We start from the raw sequence: 24,576 nt of genomic DNA, 5'->3' as shown, positions 1-24,576 counted from the left end.
CTTATTTCCCCCCAAAATTGTAACTTCTTCAAAGTTGTCGTGGTGGGAGGCATCCTTTGTTTCTATAATACTTAAGGCCATGCCAAGAAAAAAATGTTCAACTGCTTCAGTTGTATTTATAAACCACCCTGGCCACATCGGGAATTCCAATTAAAGATCTCCTGCCTGACTTTCATACTCACCTTTCGTTCCTCTAACATTCTGTTTAAGGACACCAATATCTGGGCAAATGATGGCCTCTCGTAAGGCTTCTCCCGCCAGCATTGTCTCATTAGATCATACCTTTGAAAGCAAAGAATTAAAGGGTTAACTCTATAACTGTGCTTCAGTCCTGGGCCTGATGGGAAAAGAGAGAAGAGACTGAAGCCACCCAATGCACGGTCACAAAGCTTAACCAACAGAAGACAAAAGTACAGCACCTAAGAGGTTGATACTAGGCCTCCCACCTCCCTAAGCAAGTCCTATTTCGTCTCCCATAGATTTAGTTCCTACCCTGGGTACCGTTTCTGCAGGATCTTGGTCTCAGCTATTCCAGTCATCTAGAAAGAACTGGGCATGTGTCTAGAGCAGCATTTCCCTTGGAATGCAGCATCTTCCAAACTGTTAGTGTCTCTTAAAGGGTCTATGCCCAAACGTGTAAAGTGCCACCTGTTATATCCCCCTTTAATAGGCAGGACTTTTCGAAGTGCTCTCATTTAAAACAAAGCCTGTTTAACCAGGTGCTATGGACTGAATGTTCATGCTACCCAAAAATCATGTGTTGAAACCATGTGATGGTGTTTGAAGGTGGGACCTTTGGGAGGTGATTAGGTCATGAAGGTAGAGCCCTCATGAAGAGGATTCGCACCCTCACAGAAAAGGCTTCCAAAGGCTCTTTGCCCCTTGTGCCACATGAGGACACAGCAAAAAGATGGCCCATGGCCACCTTATCTGCCAGCGCTTTGCTCTTGGACTTCCTAGCCTTCAGAACTGTAGAAATACATCTCCGTTGTTTGTAAGCCACCAGGTTTATGGTATTTGGTTCTAGCAGCCGGAAAATGACTAAGACACAACAGGTTTAATACAAAGTTTCCCAACTTAAATACGTGCCACAAGGGGAAAGAAGTTCTGTGGTCAATTAAGGAGTTCTGTGGTCAATTAACTCCTTTCCCCTTGTGGCACGTATTTATATCTTGCACAACACATGAACATAGCTTGGGAAACACTGGTCTAAGACAAGCACTTTCTCAGCTGTGCTCAGAACTTCTCATGATATTAAAATGCAGATTTCTGGAACCTGCCCTAGACTTACAGAATCAATGACTGATTGTGGGGCTCAAGAGTCCACATACTGAACAAATACCTCAGGGGAACCTTACGTGTAAAAAGGCTGTCAGCTATTGGTTTAGGGTATCACAGATCCCAGAAGAGCTTATACTTTAACAATTTTCTTAAAGACTAAAACTTCTTGTCATGCCTTATGAAGTGAATCTCAAAAGGTGGAATTTTAGGGACTGTGTCTAGTGATGGTCCAGCTCTGTCCAGGTTTTCCAGCATGGTCTGCATGCTTTTTGCACCAGTGAGATTATTAACACCCTCACTCACTCTTAGAGTAGCCCATTTAGACAGTGAATTATTTGCTCAACCTGAAGCCCTGCCGTCTTCAAACATGCCTGTTAGCTTCTACCACGGCTAGTTCTGGGAATGATGCTATCGCTACAGTTCGTTGTTCTGGCCCTTGGAATAATTCTTACTTTTGAAAAGTAATCTTAGCAGAAGCAAGGTTCTAAGTAAGAAAATGTACCTTTCTTAATGAACAGCTTTGAAATCTTTATCACCAAGATTAGTGGCGTATATTGATTTATTCATGAAAAATTCCACGAATTTATTTCAGAACTTTTCTGCATTTGTTGCCCTTCCTAAGAGTCATTAAATGCCTCCTAAACTGCTATGCCTGTAAAACTAATACTCCTGGTGTATTACCTAACAGTCTTAGTATTGGGGACCCCCCCCTTTCATTCACCCACTTGGGATCTCTGGTATAGGTATATACCAGTTGACTTTGTTAGAGCCAGCTGGCCCCAGAAACACACAAGGGGAAGATAAGATAAAACAGCCCCAGGATGAGGCCTGACTTACACCTCGTCATCACAGTTCAGGGGCTTCTCCAGTCTGTAGCCCTGGGGCAGCTTCTCGTAGAGTTCTGCACAAGTCATCCCGCAGTAGGGTGTACCTCCTGGAAGACAAACAGTGTCACTCTAAGTCCTCTCTGGCATTAAAATCAATGCTTCCCCATCCCGGGGTTCGAAAGCTTAGAGGCCAGGAGGAAGACACGGTAAATGAAGGGAGGGCCAGCATCCTGCATGCCTCCTTTGGCAAACCCACCACACATCAAAGCTGGACTTAAACTACAGACTATGCCAAAGCATGATCATTGCTTCAGGTGAAGGAACCACCCTAGTGCCGGTTCTCTTCCCTAAGTCTCCCCACAGAGCACATCTATTTTACCAGTCAGATTAACCTTTTTTTCTGATTGGAAGTCCACAGTTTGATATTTCATATTTTATCAATTATAGTTACTGTACCGTTTTAATTATAGAAGCAACACATGTTTATTGTAGAATTTTTTTAAGTATTAAGTTCCAGGATACAGGTGCAGAACATGCAGGTTTGTTACATAGGTATACATGTGCCATGGTGGTTTGCTGCACCATCAACACGTCATCTAGGTTGTAAGCCCCACATGCATTAGGTATTTGTCCTAATGCTCTCCTTCCCCTTTCCCCTCACCTCCTGACAGGACCCGGTGTGTGATGTTCCCCTCCCTGTGTCCATGTGTTCTCATTGTTCAACTCTCACTTATGAGTGAGAACATGTATGTTCGGTTTCCTGTTCCTGTGTTAGTTCACTGAGGATGATGGTTTCCAGCATCATCCATGTCCCTGCAAGGTCATGAACTCATTCTTTTTTTTATGGCTGCCTAGTATTCCATGGTGTATATGTGCCACATTAAAAAGCATGGAGAATAAAATTAATTTTATTACCTTTCCATGTAGTGCCTTTCATTTTTTAAAAAATATGCAATAATAATAAAATCAGGATCAGAGATATATGAAATTGTTACATATTTTCTGGCATGTATATTTTTACATGCTATTAAATGGCCTTCAAAAATGTGTCTTTAATAGCTGCACAATCTAAAAGTTTTAGAGGTTAACTTGGCATCTTGTACAAGCAGAGCCAATTAATGTATAGCGAAGTTCATGGCCTCTAGGTCATTAGTGTTATATATGACATTAGGTATGGGCTTTTAAAAAGAAAAATGTGGGAATAAATACACTATGTTTCTGTTTTCAAGTCGCAGCTGGCAGAACCAATACAAATGGTGAATTATGCGGCAAGGGTGGGCTAGAGGCATCCACTCCCTTTGCCTAGGGCAGGCGTCCCCAAACTACGGCCCGTGGGGCCGCGTGCAGCCCCCTGAGGCCATTTATCCGGCCCCCCGCCGCACTTCAGGAAGGGGCACCTCTTTCATTGGTGGTCAGTGAGAGAAGCACAGTATGTGGCGGCCCTCCAATGGTCTGAGGGACAGTGAACTGGTCCCCTGTGTAAAAAGTTTGGGGACGCCTGGCCTAGGGTCTTGCCTGGTAGATAAACAGAGATACTCACCTAAGCTAACGATCTCCCATAGTAACACACCGTAGGACCATCTGCAGGAGGGATAAGTGTAAAACCAACAGTCAGCAAACAGAGTCACCACTCATTTTCCTGCCCTAAGAGCCAGGGAGACCCACCTTTTCTGAGAAAAGGAAATGTTAAATGTCTACATCCTAGGACAGGGCCTTGCACGCAGCGCGGGTTTCTCCCCTCCTAGCTCAATGGAAGGGTTACAACCAAGAAACAGTGTTCACTTTGCCAGAGCCCCCCGATCACTTTAACTAGAGGCTAAAAGGTGGTACAGTCCAAAACAAATGTGTTTCGGATCTTCACAGAACTGAGTTAAATCACATCTCTGCTGCCCAATACTTCTGTGACCTGGAAAAAGTTGCTGGACCTCTTAGTGTATTCTTCCAAAAGTGGGGACAATAATCCCTGCCTCAGAGTTATTCAGAGAAAAACAAAAAACACCTGGCACACAGCGAGAATGGAGCAGTTGCCTGCTCCCTCCTCGTTCCCTGGCATTAGCAAAACCCCTTGGACAAATCACCACTACCTTTGGGACCTTGGTTTTTCCTCCTGGAAATGGGATACAAGGCAAGAAGGCCTAAATCTCAAGCCAATCTTTCCTTCTACCGCCACCTGCTGATGCATCACTGCAGGCTGCCAGCAGAGACGATCCCCACTGTCTGACCTTACTTCTGTCCCCACCAGCTATTCTGGGCTGCTTCCTCTGATCTAGGTCTGGGAGAGGAGCCACAGGAAGGCCAGTATGTCCTTTCTTCCTGTTGAGTCCAAGAATTCACAACTTGAAGCACGTGCAGAATACACAACTTCAGTCTGCAGAAGGAAACCCAAAACCTGACACCAGTGGTTCTGCACTCTGGAAACTGTCTACTCTGCAGCTTTATTTATTCTGTTAATTTATTTCCGGGGCGTTCGGTTACCTTTGTTCCTGAAAGGTACAGGACATTCCAGCTTCCTTTTAAAACCCCTGTCAAATGTGTATTTTTCTGAGAGGAAAAACAATCCCTTGGCAATAAGAAGCTTACTCACACATCACTGTTGGTTGTGTACACGCTGTAATTCAGGGACTCAATCGCCATCCAGCGCACCGGGAGCCTTCCCTGGAGAGAACAAAGTGAGATGTCACTTAAGTGGGACAGAGTCTTTATGAGGCTCTCAGCCTGCCTGAGCCGCGGCTCCACCAAACCCACGGGGAACCTCATAGACAGACTCAGAAATCACTGCTTTGTGTACGCCCCAGCTGCATATGTGTTTTCAAATTTCAAAACATGCAAAGAGTGTAAGTCCTACTTATCTTCAGGGGTTCAGCAATTTTCCAAGACTCAAGGGGACCCCACTTCATACTCTCAACAGAAAAGAGAATGGCAGGATCCAGAATGATTGTGTTCACTGTGTTGGAGCTATGTGAAAGGATACATGCTGCGGAAGGCAGTAAGTCAAAAATGAAAAAAACATAGATGCCAAGGTGGTGAATTACAGGTGATTTCCTTTTCAAAATACTCTTGAGTATTGTTTTTATCTTCTCAGTAACTAAAATAAGTATGGTGAAAAAAAAAGGACTCCTGGAATTGAGAATAAATACAGGAATCTGAGCCTTGCTAAGAGACAATCTGGTGTGCCCACAAAAACATAAAGACTGTCTATATCTCATGACAACTGGAGCCATCCCAGGAAAGCTGGGCCCAAGTAATGTTCATCAGACCTAGAAAGGGAGAGCCATCCCACCAGAGGATCTGCCAGACACAGTGAAAGGCTGCCCTAAAGCCCTGCATTCTCCCACCCCAGGAAAACGGGGTGTTGATGTTTCATCCACACAGCTCTAACATGCAGGGATGTGGTCCTTCTAGGACCACTAGTAGGATTCTAGACTGGACGCCGAAAGGAGAATGAGTATCTCTCTTCCTCTGAGACTATATGGTTAGGTTCTCCTACAATCTTGTACTTAAAATATTACTGCTTGAAAGAGTGGATTTTGTTTGGGCTGATTTTGTTTGAATAAGTTTCAGTGAAGAGAGAAATCTTAACGAGCTTGTGGAAGTTATGAATTTCTCTATACAGGTTCCTGGTGATTTAGAAACCATTTAGTGTATTTGATTCTTTGAAAATATATTAATTTTTTTCCTTGCTATGTCTCCTGTGAATGAAAGGGGATTGCGTAAGCTCCTCAGAGCTTTCCGAGTGACATGCCTGGGGGTCTGAACTGGATAGAACCAAGACCCCAAACCATTAGGCTTGAATGTTCAATCACTTGGTCACATGTGACAGTGCCTTCTTCATTAGTAATGCAGACCCTGCAATCATTTAGAAACGATGCTTCCCAGGGCACACAATATCTACTGGGACACACAGTTACGTGCTTCAGTCACCACAGAGCACTGACAGTCTCAGAAGTGACATCAGGAGAGCGGGGAGAGCCTCCAAGAGGATGCGATCAGTGTCCGCGTCCTGGACTTACCATTGTCTTTTTCACATACACTTCTTGACCTCGGGACAATCCAAAATCAGCTATTTTTGCTATATAGTTTTCACCAACTAAAATGTTCCTGGCAGCCAGATCCCTGTGGATAAACTGAAAGTTTTGAAAACATTATGTATATTCAGCATCATGAAAGCCCCGGGGCTGAAAACTGGGGAATGGGGAAGAAAACAATAGTGTAAAAAAGGATTTTAAAAAGTCACAATCCAGTTCCTTTAAAGTTCCCCTCCAAAATTCCCTGGTAATGGATTCTGCCAAATGACACACCGCATCTTCGCAGAAGAATTTCAGAAAAGGAACAAATAAAAAACACAAGTTGTTAAATCCTCCAGCTGTAATGTAGTATGTCTCTGTTATTGTAAACTATTTAGAGGCAAACCAGGCTAAGAGACCTTAAGGTACCTCACCAAATACATATTATAAAAATCGCTAGATTTTCAATATTGACTTTTATTTAAATATGTGGACTATTAACAAAGATTAAAATGAGGGAGTTTTTTTTGTTTATTTGTTTTTTGGAAATGGAGTCTTGCTCTGTCACCCAGACTGGAGTGCAGTGGCGCAATCTCATCCGCCAAAATGAGGGAGGTTTTAAGAAGGAGTTAAAGGAGAGAGGTTGACAGACCCTACGAACATACTGAAACTGACTGTAGAGGGAACTCCAGTGGAAAGATATCCAAGACAAGGTCCTCTGGACAAACCTGTTTTTGGCTCAAATAGTCCATGCCCCGGGCCACGTCGGCAGCGAAGTGGAGAAGTTGCTGGGAGGACAGTGTGGATGCAGTGCTATTGGCAATGGCGAATGCTGGGTCCGTCTCCAGCACACGGCTCTTGCGCAGGAAGTCCAGGAGGTTTCCATGTGGCGCGTACTCAATGGCCAGGTACAAGTAACCTGTGGGGAAGGAAGAGAGCATCGACTCATCAGTGGCCCTAACTAGCTGTGACATTTAAGAGATGTGCTGTGGGAACTGCCTATAAACTCTATTTTGTCTAAAAGTACTGAGGGACAGGAGGAAGACAAGTGACATCCTCCTGCAAGACTCAAAGGGGCCGGGCAGGAATTCTTGGTTTTGCTCCTTCCCGCCCCCTCTCCATTCCTACCAAACGTGCACCCTCACAGAGGGCTTCCTGAAATGCTTTTATCCACTCAGTAGTAACAGTAGAGTGAATCAAAGCACTCTCTTCCAGATCTCAGAGCTTTCTTCACATCAGCTTTGCATTTGCATTCCATTTTGATCAAGGAGCTAATATGGGTCAGGCATGTTATTCTAGTCTGTCTCTAGCTATTCCTGAGGTTGTTGTTATTTTTGAACAATTGAATATCCACCATGCGGAAGAAGCCACAACAGATAACTTTCTCTCCTGCCTTCTACTCCTCCTTAAAACCCATACAAAGACATCATATCGCTGATTGGGTTTCTGGCCAGCAGAAGTTAGTTTCAAAGATTGCATTTTGCTTTAAGAAACCACGAAACTCAAGCTTTTAGGAAAAAACAACAGTTCCTAGAAAAACTCATGGTCCATTGCCACTTTTTTGTTCCAAATCGTTTTTCCTTTTTTTAAAATAAGTTATTTGCCTAGTTTTGTTTCTTTTGCTTTCTTGGAGTTTTTTGTTTGTTTGTTTGTTTGTTTGTTTTTTCTTGAGACAGAGTTTCGCTCTTGTTACCCAGGCTGGAGTGCAATGGCGCAATCTCGGCTCATCCCATCCTCTGCCTCTTGGGTTCAAGAAATTCTCCTGCCTCAGCCTCCCGAGTAGCTGAGACTACAGGCCACGCCACCATGCCCAACTAATTTTTGTATTTTCAGTAGAGATGGGGTTTCATCATGTTAACCAGGATGGTCTCAATCTCTTGACCTCGTGATCCACCCGCCTCGGCCTCCCAAAGTGCTGGGTTTATAGGCGTGAGCCACTGCGCCCAGCCTTCTTGGAGTTTTTAAAAAATAAATTATCTCCTTACAAAGTTTTGTTTTGTTTTGTTTTTTTGAGACAGAGTTTCGCTTTGTCACCCAAGAATGCAATGGTGCGATCTCAGCTCACTGCAACCTCTACCTCCTGGGTTCAAGCAATTCTCCTGCCTCAGCCTCCCGAGTAGTTGGGATTACAGGCTCCTGCCACCATGCCCAGCTAATTTTTGTATTTTTAGTAGAGACGGGATTTCGCCATGTTGGCCAGGCTGTCTCAAACTTCGGACCTCAGGTGATCTGCCCACCTCTGCCTCCCAAAGTGCTGGGCTTACAGGCATGAGCCACTGCACCTGGCCACAAATTTTTTTTTAAAGGGAGTTTGCTTTGCTAAAAACACTGACGTTTACACCTATTAAAATGTAAAGTGATTTCACTGTTTTTTAAAGAAGAATTTTTTGGGTAAATCATGTTTTTTTAATGCTGAATGAATTAGAAGTTGAGGCCCCGCGCAGTGGCTCACACTTGTAATCCCAGCACTCTGGGAGGCCAAGGCAGAAGGGTTGCTTGAGCACAGGAGTTTGAGACCAGCCGGGCAGTATAGTGAGACCTAATCTCTACCAAAAAATTAAAATAAACAAAAATTAGCCAAGCATGGTGGTATGTCCCTGTAGTCCCAGCTCCTTGGGAGTACTTAGGAGGCTGAAGTGGGAGGCCTGCTTGAGCTTAGGGAAAGGGAGGTTGCAGTGAGCCCAGATTGTGCCACTCCAGACTGGGCAACAGAGTGGGACCCTGTCTCAAAACAAGAACGGAAAAAAAAAAGGAAAAAAAAAAGCCTGAAATATATTCTAAGAAATCAAAACTCTAGTAAAAAAAGAAATCTGCTATGGTATCCAGTTGTACTATAAGGAAAGTTAGACCTAAATTATGGAATAAATGTGCTTTCTCATATCTTTACTGAATTATTCTAAAATAATTTAAAATGTATTAATTTACTAATAAATATTTATATACCATATATTCATAAATATGTACAAATAATTTATCTTAAAATTTTAAGAGCCAACTAACTGTGCTAATGACAGAGCAAAATTTTAAGGGATATATTTTTGTTGTTACATTTTTCCCCCACTAAGCAAGCTGCATTAATATTTGTAGTTTATTCTCTCCGAAAAGACCAATTGTAACTAAATGAGGTAAACATAACCTCAAGATTTGATTGTCTCCAGAATAAAACAAAAGATGAAGCTTACAACTGGATCACTTGGCCATTTTTCTTATCTCCTCCTAGTGCAAAGTGCCTGGATCCCTTATGGCCAGGATTCTCTTAGATCTGCAGTGGGGTCAACACACTAAAGCCCCAGCAGAGTCTTCTTTGTGGTTTTAGGCTTTTTCCAGAAAATTGGTTTAGTCTATCCACCACTGCCACTTGGCTTCCTGTCATAACACTACTTTCCCTGGGTATCCAGAGGATCTTTGCCCTTTTGTACTGTGTCATTTGTGGGGTTTGAACAGAAAGTTAGGCAGGTTTTAAGAACACTCACCATGTTTGTGGGAGTGCCATCAGCAAGGGCAGCAGTGTGTGTGTGTGGAGGGAGAGGGTGTTTAACTTTCATTTATACTCCTGTCCCATGCTGATTATTGTTTTCAGGAAGAAGCTCAAAAAATAAATGTCATTACTTCATTATTTAACCTAAGGGACATGTTCTGGCTTTCAGAATTACACCCTTATTGGATCATAGAATGATATATTGTTGGAAGCACCAGTATTTTTGGTATCATAAATTGAGGAAAGGGAAGTAGTCTCTTCTATTGTTACTGTTTGTCCTGCAAAGTCAACAAGAGGCTGTCAAGTTTGTAAAATAATTACTGCATGGAGCTTTTTGTGGGAGCAAAGTTTTCCATGAGAAATGAAGTTTAAGCACAAATTCAGAACTACAAGGCCATGCAGCTTTGCAGAGGTAAACCCATAGATTTTTGCTGTTACCTACTCCCTCACCACTAATTACACACATTACAATAGAAAATGCTCAATAAACATTTGAATTAATAACAAATTTAACTTTAAAGGCATGGGCAACATAGGATAGATGTAAAGCTCCATAGTAATTGTACATGAAAGCACTCAATAAAAACAAAGCACTACCTCATGAGAGCTTATTATAATTATTTTTAAAATCTAAGCATCCTCAGTTTTCATATTTCAGTAGATTGCTGGCATTCGTGGCTTTTAACATTCAGACGAGAATACTCGTCCTTGGGTTTCCAGGAAAAATGTAAAGATAGGGAATTAAGAAGAAACTGATGGCGGGGGCTCCCCTACTATACTTTAGTAGTGGTGGTAGTTGAGAAAACCTCTGGATAACCAAGGATGGGGCAGGTAGGAGCCATGAATGCCTTTGGGCAGTAATGTCTGAACCACATCAGAGGCTAAATAGTCCAGCCTCGGCACCTACCTCCAAAAAGATGGCAAACCACAGCACAATCTATAAATGGGACTAGAGAGACATTCAGATAGAATATGCAACTTTTAAAAAATAAGCAACATTCTTAAGATCATTATCTTTCCTTATTTCAGTATGAAATATATCTGTTTTATAAAAAAAAAAAATCTGGCAGGAAAAGAGCATCTCACCTCGATGTTCACATGCTCCTAAGAGATTGATGATGTTTGGATGGTGTCCAAGTTTACAAAGGACTTCCAGCTCTCCTGCAAAGTCCCTGTGATCATCTTTAGAGGCGTATTCTGGGAAGAAAGTCAAAAGTTGTGGTTCTTTCTTGTCACACCCTTTCAGAATCAGGTGTCCCATCCTGCCCCCCAGAACCTTCAGGAATCCTCAGTCACCATCAACTGTATACAACCAAAGAGACTGCTCTAAAGCAGAGTTTCTCGGCAGCCTTGGAACTATTGATACTGGGATGATCATTCTTTTTGAGGGGGACTGTCCTGTGCATGGTAGGATGTTTTGCAGCCATCTTGCCCTCTACCCACTAGATGCCGACAGGCAATCAAAAATGTACCCAGATATTACCAAATGCTCCCAGAGGCAAAACCATCCCTGGATGAGGACCAGTACTCTAAAGTTTTCTTGTTTAAGCCCCCAGATCCTCAGGTAAATGGCTTGGTAGAGGTGGAGCTGTACCATCTTTTAGACGTTAGCTCTTCCAGCTAAATCTACCATCCAGAGACAACTAAGGAATAGAACCAACGTTTCCATGAAACATCACCAACAATGCATGCATCTTTATTCATTGATTATAACTTATTTTTTACAAACCAGTCTCAATCTGGTTAATTGAGCTAAAAAAAAAATCAAATCCAAATGGTATTTTGTGGAAGTTGCATGGGAATCAGGAAACTGAGTTGCATCTGCTTCCATTCCTTTTGCCTTGTCTCTCCACTGGTACTCTGACCAGAGGGAGAAATCACCAGGAACCAGACTGAAGAGAACGCTATTGGTTGGTACATAAACTTATCAGTCTTGAGTCAGGGACAATGAGCTATACTGTTTTTTAAAAAACAACATTGGTGGCAAGGGTAGGAGTGGGGTGCTCATGGCCATGGACATGCCTGATCATGCTTAGAAACTGTGACAATTGTCTCAGGAGGGGCTAATGGTACCCATAAGTCAGGTGCTCTGTTCATACTACACAGACCTCACTGAGGGTCAATACCTTGGGAATAATTTTTTAAAGAAGTTCTTTATACGGAGGTTGTCTGCTTACTTCAGCAACTGCCCTTCTTTGGATGCAGAGCTTCACCTGCAGGATTTCTCTGCCCTGGTGCCTTATTAAGCTACTTTCCCTCTTCATATGGGCACAAGACAGATCAGGCTCACATCAGATCCCAACAAAAACTGCCTTCTGAAGATTCTACACCCCTCTCCTCTCACTATCCTCACTGGTCCCCAAGCCTCCCTGTGACTAAAGTAGCAAAACAGAAAAGGGACTTCTGGCTGTTTTGCAAGTAGTTTATATTGTTTTTAAAGAAATATATCGCTGTTTCTAATCACAGATAATATTTTGTTTTGTTCTTAACAATGCAGAAAGCAGAGATGATTTAATAAGATTTAGAGTTAATTCACAGGCTCAATATTGCGTCCAGAAAAAGAAAAATCTGCCAGCATCCTTACAGAGCTGTTAAGACAGAGCTGCACAATGGTAATAGCTAGCTCATCACATTCTGTGATTTAATGCACCACATGCCAAGCCTGTATTCTATAAAAGCAATAGTGTAGCCTCACAGTCAAGTCTTACACAAACTGCTGTTTCACACATAAGGGAAGAGAGCTAGCTAATTTGCCCATGAACTAGTCATTCTGCTTTCTCTGAAGATATTTATTACCAAATATTATTAGACGGGTAGGTACCAAACAGTCTTGAGATGAACAAAGCTGGAAAAGATTTAGTTCTTATGACCTTAAATCAGTGGTTTTCTCTGCAAACTTGAGTGTACAGAGGAACCACTGAGAAAGCCGTTTAAGAACACAGATTTTCTTATGCTACCCAAGAAATTCAGATGTAGTCAAACCGGGAGTGGAAGAAGCCCAAGTGGATACATTTCTAACAGTGTCCCCAGGAATTTACATACAGTTAACCTACGTAGACTGTGGTTTGCAAAATGTGGTCCCCAAACCCACAAGATAGCATCACTGGAAAACTAATGAGAAATGCAGATTCTCTGGCCCTTTTCAGACTGACTAAGTTGGAAATTGTGAGGTAGGGCCCAACAGTCTGTTTGTAAACAAGCCTTCCAGGTGATTTTGATGCACACTAATTGTGAGAAGCACTACATTAAGAGAAACAATTACGCTCCCCAAAAGTTCGCCGTATATGACCAAGAATCTACAGTGTCACATCCCAATGAATCAAGACAGGGATATCTAAATGGCTCCTGCCTTTGTATTTATATCCTGGCTATCATGGGCTCAACCTCAAAGGAAGTATACTCTTCAGATGTACTTAACAGCTATATCTGATACCATGCCAATGTTTAGTTTAAAGAATGTAAGACCATAGAGGAAATAATCAGCAGGAAATCAAGTTTTCTCCACACCCTCATGCAATGCTGACTCTATCTGATCAGCCACTGACCTTTCATTCTCTTGATGGCAGCATCCATCCGTAACCCATCCTTCTTGATCCGCGCCTTAAGAACTTGTCCAAAATTGCCCTCCCCGATCACATCTTGAAATTTGATGTCGTTCCAGTCAAGCACTGGATAAATTCTAGGATCTGGGTTGCTTTTGACCTTCCTGTTGAGGGCCAGAGTTCCTGAGCTGAACTGCACAGCGGGTTCTTCCCTCTGGCAAAACAGTTGTTTTTAATCATTAAATGTTTAAAATGTTAATAATCATTTTATGTCAGGATTTTTCATAAATTCAAAGGGGCATAATGTCTTCTGGTTGGTATCCACATCAGATGAACAAAGAAATAGTCTAATTCTAGGCTGGAAAGGGAAATGGGTTTTCAGGACAGGCCTGATAAGCCAGAGGCCTCCCCGGAAAGGCTCCTTGATTAGCAATGTCTGTAAAGGGTGAGGGAGGACAGAGTCACAGTACATAGGCCACATGTTTGCCATCCTTGCGTTAGTTGTATGTGAGTTCCCCACAGGGCTGTGAAATGAACACGTGTTCAGTTCTGGCTTGGAGACTAGCTTGGCGATCCCATGTGGGGCTGCCAGAGGATGTGCCTCAGTGAAAGCTTTCTTAGCATTATCTTGATCCTAGTCTATTTTTAGTGCACACTCTTTCCCTTTTTCTTGTCCCAAGGCTGAGAATCTCTAAGTCCACTCTGGCCACAGGATGACTGAAGCTTAGAGCCGAACCCAACACAGTATCTCTTTCTCCTGACTTCAAATAGCTGCTAGTGCTCCCTTGAAAAAGCACTGGCATTTTGACAGGCTCTAGCACTCCCAACCCCCTTGCCGCCCCCCCCTCCCCCACTCCAGGGACAGCCTGAGTTGAGCCAGCTCCGGCATGGAGTCAGATGGCGAAGTTCCTCGTCCTCCATGGAAGGGAATCTTGGAAATAGGCACATAGGGTAAGCCTCACTTGAGTCGTTGCACTCAATGCATTATATACAGAATTGATATAGTCTGCTTCAAATTAATTTTACAGGGCCTGAACCCACAAACTAGACAAATTTTCAGGCTTTAGTATACCGAAAGAACTCAAATAAGATGCCTCTTGGTGAAGTGTGATTTTATAGGCCTTTGCTACTGGTTAGAATTTCTAGATGAAAAAAAAAAATAAGGCAGCCCCAAGTGCCAGGAACCCTGACATAAGGCGGAGGGTACACAGGAATGGGAGACACACACACATATATACAATTCTTACACATTTGAGAGGTGATAAGATTGAGGGAGTTATTAGAAAGAAATGGGAACCAGAAATAGGCAAATGGGGGAAAAACCTGTCTAATATAATACATGATTACTTATCTCATTGAGGTCTGGTTACCCCCATGTCAATCCTTACCAAAAATGTTCAATTCATTCTACTGTAAGGTATCCTCTCTGGGGACTTATTATTAGGATGACCATACATCTCATTTCAGCAGGCAGGGGCATACCTGGTTTCCTGCAAAATTTACTAAGAGCACCCTTTTTACTCTTAAAATTCTTCCGGTATGGATAAGAAATTATATTCATACTTTTTGTCTTCAATTTTATAACGGAAGCCAAAAAGAAGATGAGACTTGCCTAAGGCAAACATTTGCTTTACAAGTAAATTTCCTGGTCCGTATCTTTAAAGTGAAGGTCCTGCCTGTACTTGGACTTGCCCTTATTAGCTAGCTAGTAGGAAGATGCAACACTACCACGTTTTGGAAGGCTTGGGCCATTCTCCTTTGGACATTTGCCCTCTTCAGTTGCAACATGATCAGAAAGGCCAACAGCACAGTCAGGCAGGTCATTCCTGCAGAGCCAAGGATGGCTATAAGCAGCATCTTCCCCCCGCTGAGGTCCGCTGGTGCTGTGCAGAAAGACAGAGGTGAAGCAGGTAGGTTAGTTTACATAGAGCAACAGACCATCACCGTCTTTGGGAGAAGACACAGTGTAACAGGAACTGAACGGCCTAACCCCGTCACCTAATCACTCCATGACCTCAGGCTACTCATTTATATTCTAAAACTCAGTGGAGATGAGTCTGACTCACAGGGTTGTTACAAGACCTTAAAAAAAAAAAAACAAAAAAAAACAAAAACCATGTGCAAAAGTGCTGTTACAATTGGCAGTGTGCTAATCATCAGTTATCATTTGCTCAACTTTCATTTCCAAGTAAGATCCCAAGCAGATGAACAATACCGAATAAAAGGGAGAATGACTAAACCTCCCTAAACCTCAGTTTCCCCACCTAGAAATGTTTTAAAGTTCGACTATGCCAAGAGCTTAGAGTCTATCAGATATTTTGTTTTGTTTTTCTCATTTTAAAGAGTTAATGAAGAAAACCTAAGGATACCAATAGAAAAAAAAGAGGGAGGAAGGGAAGGAGGAAGACAGGAAAAGACAGAAGCAAAAACACTAAATGTAGGGCTTAGTTCAAAATAAATTATGAAGACTGTGGTCTAATCTCTCTACTTCTTTCTCTTACTTAAATTCAAGTAAAATTAAACTCCATATATGTTTATTAGTATTAGCACACAGCACATGATCCCATCTTCTTAAAAGTGCCCCTCCCTTCTCATTTATCTTTCCTTCTATCTCTATATATGTACAGATACAGAGATGTCTAGAATGATGAGAATTTTTGGTTTTGTCATATTTTAAAATTTTTCTCTTGGTATTTTATGTATAGCTTGAATTTAGGAAGTTACATTTTACCAAAACACAAGTTATCACAAAATTGGAGCATTCGCTAAGAGTGTGACCTGAAAACCATGATTTTCTCTGTTGAGCAGACTCTTCATTTCTTGAGCATTTCAAAAATGTTTCAAAGAATCAGCACTGCTAAAGCGACTTGTTTGATTTTGTTTCTTAAGGTCTAAGTAATCCTCCAACAGACCAAGAAGTTTTTAGATTTAGTTACAGCATTTTCTGTAAACATAGACTGTAATCCAAATCATAAATTTTCAAAACTTGCCTCTAACATGTCTCCATCCACATTCTCTAGCACACATTGTACACAACACAGAGATCTGGGAGGCGCCTCGGCACAGACTGGAAGTCAGTCCTCCTGCTGCAGCTCCACCCTCATGGGGCCTTTGTTCACTTAATTACACTCAACAAATTTTATCAGTCACAAACGCTGGGCACAGTATGGCATTCTGAGAGGATCTCTAACTCAAAGCGCAAACTATTTCTGGGGTTGGGGTTAATGGTGGACATGGAGACCTAATAACCTACATCAATAAAGTAGAAGAAAACTCAGAATTGCACAGCGTCATCCAAGCTAAAAGAGGAGTGTCTGAGGAAGAATGGAACATGGTTCCTGGAGCCTTCCCCTGAAGCTCTTGCTCAGCCTGCCTTCTATAAGCGGCTCCCACATTCTTCTTTCTCCTCGGAATTAAAGTTCATATTCCTCAGAGCTTTCTGCTTAGATTGCCGGATGGGGTATGCTGATAGACTGATCTATTTAATAACAGAAAATGAACCAACAGGGGTCTCTCTTGGAGGCATTTGATATTAAGGACCTCTCTGTAAATAAATACCTGTCCATTCAACCACCGACCTTTCATAGGTTTTCATGCCACAGACCTGTCCTGATAAACCAGCTGCCTACAGGGCTGCACGGTAATCCTATGTAAACACCTGTCCATTCCACCAACCTGGGGATTCTGGGAGGGTCACCAGTTCATGAGAAAAGGCTGGCTTGCTTGACCCAATGTTGTTCTCTGCGAAAATGTCCACATGGTAAGCTGTTTGAGGCTCTAGGCCCTTGAGCTGATACTGAGTGATGGTGGCATTCTTTATCTTCACATCAATGTGCTGGTCTTCGTTCTTGCCTTGAACCTTGTAACGGATAGTAATAGAAGAAATAGAATAGCCATCCAATATTGTCCAAGAAATTACAGCAGAGGAGTGTGTGATGTTGGAAATCTTGATTTTTTCTGGTTGAGGAGGAAGAACTAGAAATTAAAAAGAAAAAAGATTCACTGAAGATACACTACCATTATGCTTTTGAGATAGGGTTCACGTCAGCTCATACACCGTGAAAGGCAAACAGATGTTTTCTCAGATGGTATCCCAATCAACTGGCAGTGGCTACTGGACTCCATGAAGACTTGAAAGAGTGGCACAAGGAAATGGCAACACTCATATCACCTACTGTCATCTTGACACTAAGCAAAGGCCTTAAACATTCTGTCATTCCCTGTGTGGCGATTCCTCAAGGACCCAGAAACAGAAATTCCATTTGACCCTGCAATGCCATTACTGGGTATATGTCCAGAGGATTATAAATCGTTATACTATAAGGACACGTGCACACGAATGTTCACTGCAGCACTGTTTACAATAGCAAAGACTTGGAACCAACCTAAATGCCCATCGATGATAGACTGGACAGGGAAAATATGACACACATACACCATGGAATACTATGCAGCCATCAAAAACGATGAGTTCGTGTCCTTTGTGCAGACATGGAGGAACCTGGAAACCATCATTCTCAGCAAACTGGCACGAGCAGAAAATCAAGCACTGCATGTTCTCACTCATAGGCAGGTGTTGAACAATGAGGACACATGGACACAGGGAGGGGAGCACTACACACTGGGGTCTGTTGGGGGGAAATAGGGGAGGGGCAGTGGGGTGTGGGGAGTTGGGGAGAGATAGCATGGGAGAAATGCCAGATAGAGGTGATGGGGAAGAAGGCAGCAAATCACACTACCATGTGTGTACCTATGCAACAATCTTGCATGTTCTTCACATGTACCCCAAACCCTAAAATGCAATAAAATAAATATTTTAAAAAATAAAAATAAAAATTGCTAATGTACTCTTAAACAATAACAATAAAAGACTTGATTTAGAAAAAAAAAAATTCTGTCATTCCACAAACCTGTATTTACTATTCTTGATGCTGGGAAGAATGGAGAGCTTATGAGAGCTGGCATTTATATAGTGCTTACAATATGGGAGGCACTGATTTAGGCTCTTGTATATATTAATTCATTTCTTCTTCCTAACAGTCTTGCTGTAAGTGCTGAGGTTTGGAGAGATTAAGTGACTTAGCCATGGTCACACTACTTAACAGTAGTTAAGATTCACACTACTGTTACGTAGAAGAAACAAGATTCAACTCCTGGAAGTCTGGCTCTGTAGTCCACAGTCTTAGCATCATATGGTCTGTCATTGCCCTAAATTTAGGAAGCAGCAAGCAGGTTAGTGTATACATGAGAAAATGTGCTAATAACTTTCAGTAGACAAAGTATTATAGGGATTTGGGGAAAAGTGGGGTCACATTCCATTCAGGGTCACAGGCAGGATGAGAAAGAGATGCCTTCAGATTTTCCACATATAAAAATGACAGGCACCTCATCATCACTACATTCTCACTCAAACTCAAAAGGGCACAGGCTAGAAGGGAAGTTCACAACTTGATAAAGCCTAAGCCAATTTAACCCAGGAAAAGAATGAATTCGGCTGGGCCTATAATCCCAGTACTCTGAGAGGCCAAGGCGAGCAGATCACGAGGTCAGGAGAAACAGACCATCCTGGCCAACATGAAACCCCATCTCTACTAAAAATACAAAAATTAGCAGGGTGTAGTGGCACATGCCTGTAATCCCAGCTACCCGGGAGGCTGAGGCAGGAGAATCATTTAAACCAGAAGTCAGAAGTTGCAGTGAGCTGAGATCGCACCACTGCACTGCAGCCTGGCAACAGAGAGACTCCATCTCAAAAAAAAAAAAAAATGAATGAATTCGAGCTCTCGTTCTTAATATTCTCTGTACCTTACATTATGAGGCTATTTACAATGTGCTTCCACATGCAGACACTCTCTTGACTTGTATAACCACACACTGCTGAGACTCTTATGCTCCACATTTTAGAGATGAGAAAACTGAGACTTCAAAAATTTAAGAGTTTTGTTTAGATGAATAGCAGACACAGGCTGTTTCATTCCATACGCCATTGTTTTTCCGCATGAAAGTTATTGCTTATAAGCAAATTAGAACCTTTGAGAAGTATCTCAAGATACATCCCTTTCTATTTAAAATTTTTTTCTTGGTCATCGACTCGTTGGCACTGTCATGGCAGGTGTGCTGAAGAAGACCACTGGCCTTGTGGGATTGGCTGCATGCAATACTCCACACGAGAGGCTAAGAATATTGTACACAAAGATTCTTGATGTTCTTGAGGCTATCCCTAAAAATGCAGCATATAGAAAATATACAGAACAGATTATAAATGAGAAGCTGGCTATGGTTAAAGTGGAACCAGATGTTCAAAAATTAGAAGACCAGCTTCAAGGGCGTCAATTAAAAGAAGTGATTCTTCAGGCTGAACATGAACTAAGACTAGCAAGAAAAATGGTGCAGTGGAAAACATGGGAGCCATTAGTGGAACAGCCTCCTGCCAATCAGTGGAAATGGCCAATATAATTATTAAGTGATTTTGGTGAGTTAATGGGAAACTGATGTAATGAAATAGTCTGTTCTATTAAAAGCATGTTCCTATTATTGACATAATCAAGAAAACTGACATGGAAAACATCTAGGAAACTGTTAAAATTAGTGATTATGATAATTTGGTCATGTGAATCCATTTTTGATTTGTAAAGTAGTCACACAAATTATTTCAAAGATGATATTTCTATGAACAGAGAGGTCATGGGTAGATGTGAGAATTCGAAAAATTCCTACAGATCTTCAATATAGAGGCCATAATCAAAAATCAAAGTTTCTTTAGTAGTAGATTCAATATATCATTCAATTTTTAAAATTATCCTGAAGAAGAAAAGGTCCTTATTATGTTCTAAACAAATCTATAACTCACTGTTTGAAGTAAAAAATCAGAGTGATATTTTCAAATGTGATAAAATAGCACAAACGGCTGGTAATAAAATTTGAAATTATGGTTAACCTCCTTAACTGTGACCTTACGGATGTAAAGTAAAATTTAAATATATAGTTATATATTGATTATAAAATCCGTAATGCCATTTTGTTTTAGTCATTATTTGAATTATACCATTTACTCTGTTTTCTTATAGTCTTAATTTTATTACATTTTACTTTTACTGTATTTGAAAACCATCAAATCAGAATACATTGTACAGTTGAAGAAATTGACTTGGTACTTGAAAGAAAGATTTCCCATTGCATAGAGGTACTTGGAAAAACCTTTCCATTTGTTGCATTTGTGGAAGTTAGTTTTCTGGCATAGCATTTAATTTTTTTAATTTTTAATTTTTTTCATAGCATTTAATTTTCTTAATCAACCTAATTACATCAGGACAGAGGTAGAATTTCTGTGAAAGAAGAGACATTAAGAGTTTCTGAAATTTATATCTGGCATATGGATAGGCATATATTCAAAACATCTTAGTCATACAACTATAAATTCAAAGTGGAATCACTAAGTAGTTTGCAGTACATTTCTAATATAAGTATAGGTGGGTATCAAAATAAGACAAATGCTGTTCAGGGGAAGAAGTTGGCAAGCTTAAGATTAAACAAAAATAAAATTACATGTGTTTTTGCCTTTAAAAAAAATAAAATTTTTTCTTTTCATTACGTTGACTCCCCCGTGTTACTCTTTAGGGGACTATGGCAATTTATGGGACTTTAGTATTGGATTTTGAACCTTCCAAATCTGATTGTTATGTTCTATGTCTGCCAGGTGGTACAGTATCCAAAAATCACAATTAATCAACAGTATGTCTTTCTTTACATCCAGTACCAAATTTTTTGTATATTTTTAAATATACAAAAGGCTACTTTTAAAAGTAGCCTTTCTTCCCACAGGAGATTAAAGGGGTAATAGAAATACTAACATTTTCAGATTACTTTGATCACATATTTAATAGTTGTGGCTCAAAAAAATTCAGCTTCATAAACCAGAGGTCTTCTAAGCCTGTCACAAAAAGCAGCAGTCTTTTAGATACTTGTTAGAAAAATAATGAATATAATGTTGGTGCCAACTAAAAAACATAAATTTGCATCTACCAGTTTATCCATTTTATGCCTGAAAGGAGTCACTCTTAGGGATGGCTCAATAAACCTCTGATCTGACTTAAATTCAGTAGGTCTGGACCCAGTAATCTGCATTTTAGCAGGTTCCCCAGGTGACTCTAAAATAGATTCTAAAATCCTTTAGGAAACACTAATCAGACCTTAAACAATTTAGAAACGGGATATCACTACTAAAGAACATCTAGAACCATAGTTGCTTTGAAGTAGTGGGTTGCCCATCCAAAGAGACAAGTGGAAGACATTTTTGTAGCATGGCTGGGGGAAAAAAATAGAACAAAATGAGGGTTGGAATCCTAATCCCCATGCCATACTAGCTGCATAACTTTGGGCAAGTCAAGTCACCTACCCTCGTCTATGCCTCAGGTTCCTCATCTGATAAATTTGATGGTCATTCTTACTCTACCTTCCTCAAAGAGTCATTGTAAGGGTCAAACACTCCCCATGTAAATGTTTTCCAACAAGAAAACCTAACACACATATATTATTCTTAATATGATTGGGATGATATGCCAAATCTAATTCACTCCACTTTTTACCCTTGGACCAGATGGAATTGCTAGGCTGGGAACCAACACAAATTTTATAATTGGAAGCATTAATTTTACTTTTAAACATGCATGATCAGCCAATGACAACACAGAATATTAACAAATATTTTCGGGTAAAATTTATATGTTCTCATTCACATCCTCCTTTCTCTGATTTCCTGACCCTATAGGGATCAACTCCTACCCTGCCATTCTTAAATCCCTACTACCACCACCAATATTGACCCTCCATCAAATTTCATACAATCATCCAAGGCAAGTCAACTCCCAGTGACTATTAACTGGTTTTTGTTTAATCCTAAAATATGATACTGATAGTGTGATTTTCAGAGTAATCATTCTAATAAGGATGAAACTTATATAGAATAGTGAGCACCTAAGATAATCTTGAAATAGGAAATGGTGATTCACCCCAGAGTTATCAAGACATTTCATAAGTCTATAGTTAATTTAAATGTGCTGGAAATGGTACAGGAACAAAGATCAATGGAAGAGAACAGAACATCCAGAAATAGATGCAAAATGAATATGAGAACCTGGCATATGATACAGAAAGCATCACGACTTACCTTGGGGACTATTCAATATGTGGCATGGGGAACACTGAATAAATAACATTAAAATAAAAAATATTAAAATACTCTTCCCCCAAATAACATTCCTGTATCTTAAAAACCTAAATATACAAAACAACACTAGAACTAGTAGGAAAAACAGAGAGTATGTTTTTGACCTTGGGATAGGGAATAATTCCAAAATGCAAAAAATACAAATAATACAGGCAAATACTGATAGGTCCAATTGCATCAAAATATAAAGTATCTGTGGGTTAAAAACCACCACAAACAAGGTTACAATAAAGGGATTAGGAGAATATATTTTGCAATTAGTATTTAGATCATACAAATAATTTTTACAAATCAGTAAGAAAGGCAACCTATTCTAAATGAGCAAAAGATATCAATAAGTGTATCAAAAAAGAGGACATCCAGATGAACAATTAACATAAAAAGATGCTTACCTTTGCTAGTTATTAAGGACATCAAAATTGAAATCAACAATGAGGTACCATTTTTTGCCTTTGAGATATGCGAAAATAACAAGGTGTGACACTATCGAGTGATATAGATATAGGGGAAGGACACAGGTACAGAGAAGGATATAAGGAAAATGGCACTGTCATACACTCCTGAACATAGTATACACTGACTAATCACTTTAGAGGGAAACAGCCCATGAGTTCCACCACTGGACGTGTTCCCAAGAAAAACTCTCACACCTGTCTATACACATGGAGACATGCTTAAGAATAGGCATTGCATTTTGTTCATGATAGTAAAAAATGAAAAAAACCTACATCTCCGTCTAAAAGGAAGGGAATGAATGATAAGATGCATTTGTAAGATAGAATATTATACAGGAGTTAAAATGGCATGCATCAAAGCTTAATAAATTAATATGGATAGATAAAAATCATAATGTTCATTCAAAAAATGAATGATACATATGCATATGTATACTTTTAGATATATTAAAATTATAGAATATTGGGCTGGGCACAGTGGCTTAGGCCTATAATTCCAGCACTTTGGGAGGCAAAGGTGGGAGGATTGCTTGAGCCCAGGAGTCCCAGACCAGCCTAGGCAACATAGGGAGATCCCATCGCTACAGAAATTTTTTTAAAAAATTAGTCAGGTGTTGTGGTGTGTGCCTGTGGTCCCAGCTACTCAGGAGGCTGAGGTGGGAGGACTGCTTGGGCCCAGGAAGCCAAGGCTGCAGTAAGCTATGACGGCACCACTGCTCCCCAGCCTGGGCAGCAGAGTGACACCTATACAACATTAAATGGAAATATACTTGACAAACTCTTAGTTGTGGTTGTCTCTTGGGAGAAGGGAATAGAAATGGAATAGGGATAACAGTCAAAGGGAGATATCGACATATCTGTAGTGGGTTATTACTCCTGTAAGTCAACAACAAATGCTGGAAGCAACTGTGACAAAAAGTCAACAGTTGTTAATTCTGGATGGTAGGAATGTGAATGTTTTTATGTTACTCTTAGCATTATTCTGCACCTTGAAAGTTTCACAAAATTAGAAGACAGTGTGGCGCTTCCTCAAGGACCTAGAAATAGAAATTCCATTTGACCCAGCAATCCCATTACTGGGTATATACCCATAGGATTATAAATCATTCCATTATAAAGACACGTGCACACCTATATTCATAGTGGCACTGTTTACAATAGCAAAGACCTGGAACCAACCCAAATGCCCATCGACGATAGACTGGACAGGGAAAATGTGGCACACATACACCATGGAATACTATGCAGCCATAAAAAATAAGTTCATGTCCTTTGTAGGGACATGGATGAATCTGGAAACCATCATTCTCAGCAAACTGACACAAGAACAGAAAGCCATGTTCTCACCGCATGTTCTCACTCTGCATGTTCTCACTCTGCATGTTCTCACTCATAGGTGGGTGTTGAACAATGAGAACACATGGACACAGGGAGGGGAGCATCACACAGTGGCGTCTGTTGTGAGGGAATAGGGGAGGGACAGCGGGGGGTAGGGAGGTTGGGTACGGATAACATGGGGAAAAATGCCAGATGTAGGTGACGGGGGAGATAGAGGCAGCAAACCACATTGCCATGTGTGTACCTATGCAACAATCCTGCATGTTCTGCACATGTACCCCAGAACTTAAAGTGCAATATATACATATTACCTGTTTTCAAGGGCTATCAAGCATAGTTACTTGGTTTTTAAAATTAGGAAAGACCCATCTGGACTTAATTGACATCTGTGTACATGTAGATATATATGATAATCCTTAAAAACT

At 40.8% G+C, this 24,576-nt stretch overlaps 2 protein-coding genes across 4 annotated transcripts in view; one reads left to right on the top strand and one right to left on the bottom strand.

Moving 5' to 3' along the window:
- The window catches only part of TEK (TEK receptor tyrosine kinase), a 115,718-nt gene that overhangs the window by 4,289 nt on the left and 86,853 nt on the right, over positions 1-24,576 (bottom strand). For 2 of the 3 annotated variants that reach the window (XM_074394951.1, XM_003939718.4), the window contains 10 exons: positions 16,808-17,107; positions 14,861-15,015; positions 13,136-13,346; positions 10,677-10,787; positions 6,841-7,031; positions 6,119-6,232; positions 4,693-4,763; positions 3,649-3,689; positions 2,119-2,215; positions 183-282 (listed from right to left, as the gene is read on the bottom strand). In XM_074394951.1, coding sequence (XP_074251052.1) covers positions 183-282; positions 2,119-2,215; positions 3,649-3,689; positions 4,693-4,763; positions 6,119-6,232; positions 6,841-7,031; positions 10,677-10,787; positions 13,136-13,346; positions 14,861-15,015; positions 16,808-17,107 — 1,391 coding nt within the window. The remainder of the gene's footprint in view (positions 1-182; positions 283-2,118; positions 2,216-3,648; positions 3,690-4,692; positions 4,764-6,118; positions 6,233-6,840; positions 7,032-10,676; positions 10,788-13,135; positions 13,347-14,860; positions 15,016-16,807; positions 17,108-24,576) is intronic. The other variant, XM_010350420.3, reaches the window with a different exon arrangement.
- Positions 18,861-20,068, top strand: LOC101039979 (NADH dehydrogenase [ubiquinone] 1 alpha subcomplex subunit 5-like). Its single transcript, XM_074394952.1, has one exon. It carries the CDS (start codon positions 19,238-19,240, stop codon positions 19,586-19,588), a length of 351 nt encoding a protein of 116 aa, XP_074251053.1. The 5' UTR covers positions 18,861-19,237; the 3' UTR covers positions 19,589-20,068.

This window comes from Saimiri boliviensis, chromosome 2 (assembly GCF_048565385.1).
Source record: "Saimiri boliviensis isolate mSaiBol1 chromosome 2, mSaiBol1.pri, whole genome shotgun sequence".
In the NCBI taxonomy this organism is placed as follows: Eukaryota; Metazoa; Chordata; class Mammalia; order Primates; family Cebidae; genus Saimiri; species Saimiri boliviensis.
This window is presented reverse-complemented; position numbering and strand designations above follow the sequence as displayed.

Bases quoted from the DNA above. Each gene is read 5' to 3' on its own strand.
- LOC101039979 (XM_074394952.1), top strand. From the start codon at position 19,238: ATGGCAGGTGTGCTGAAGAAGACCACTGGCCTTGTGGGATTGGCTGCA.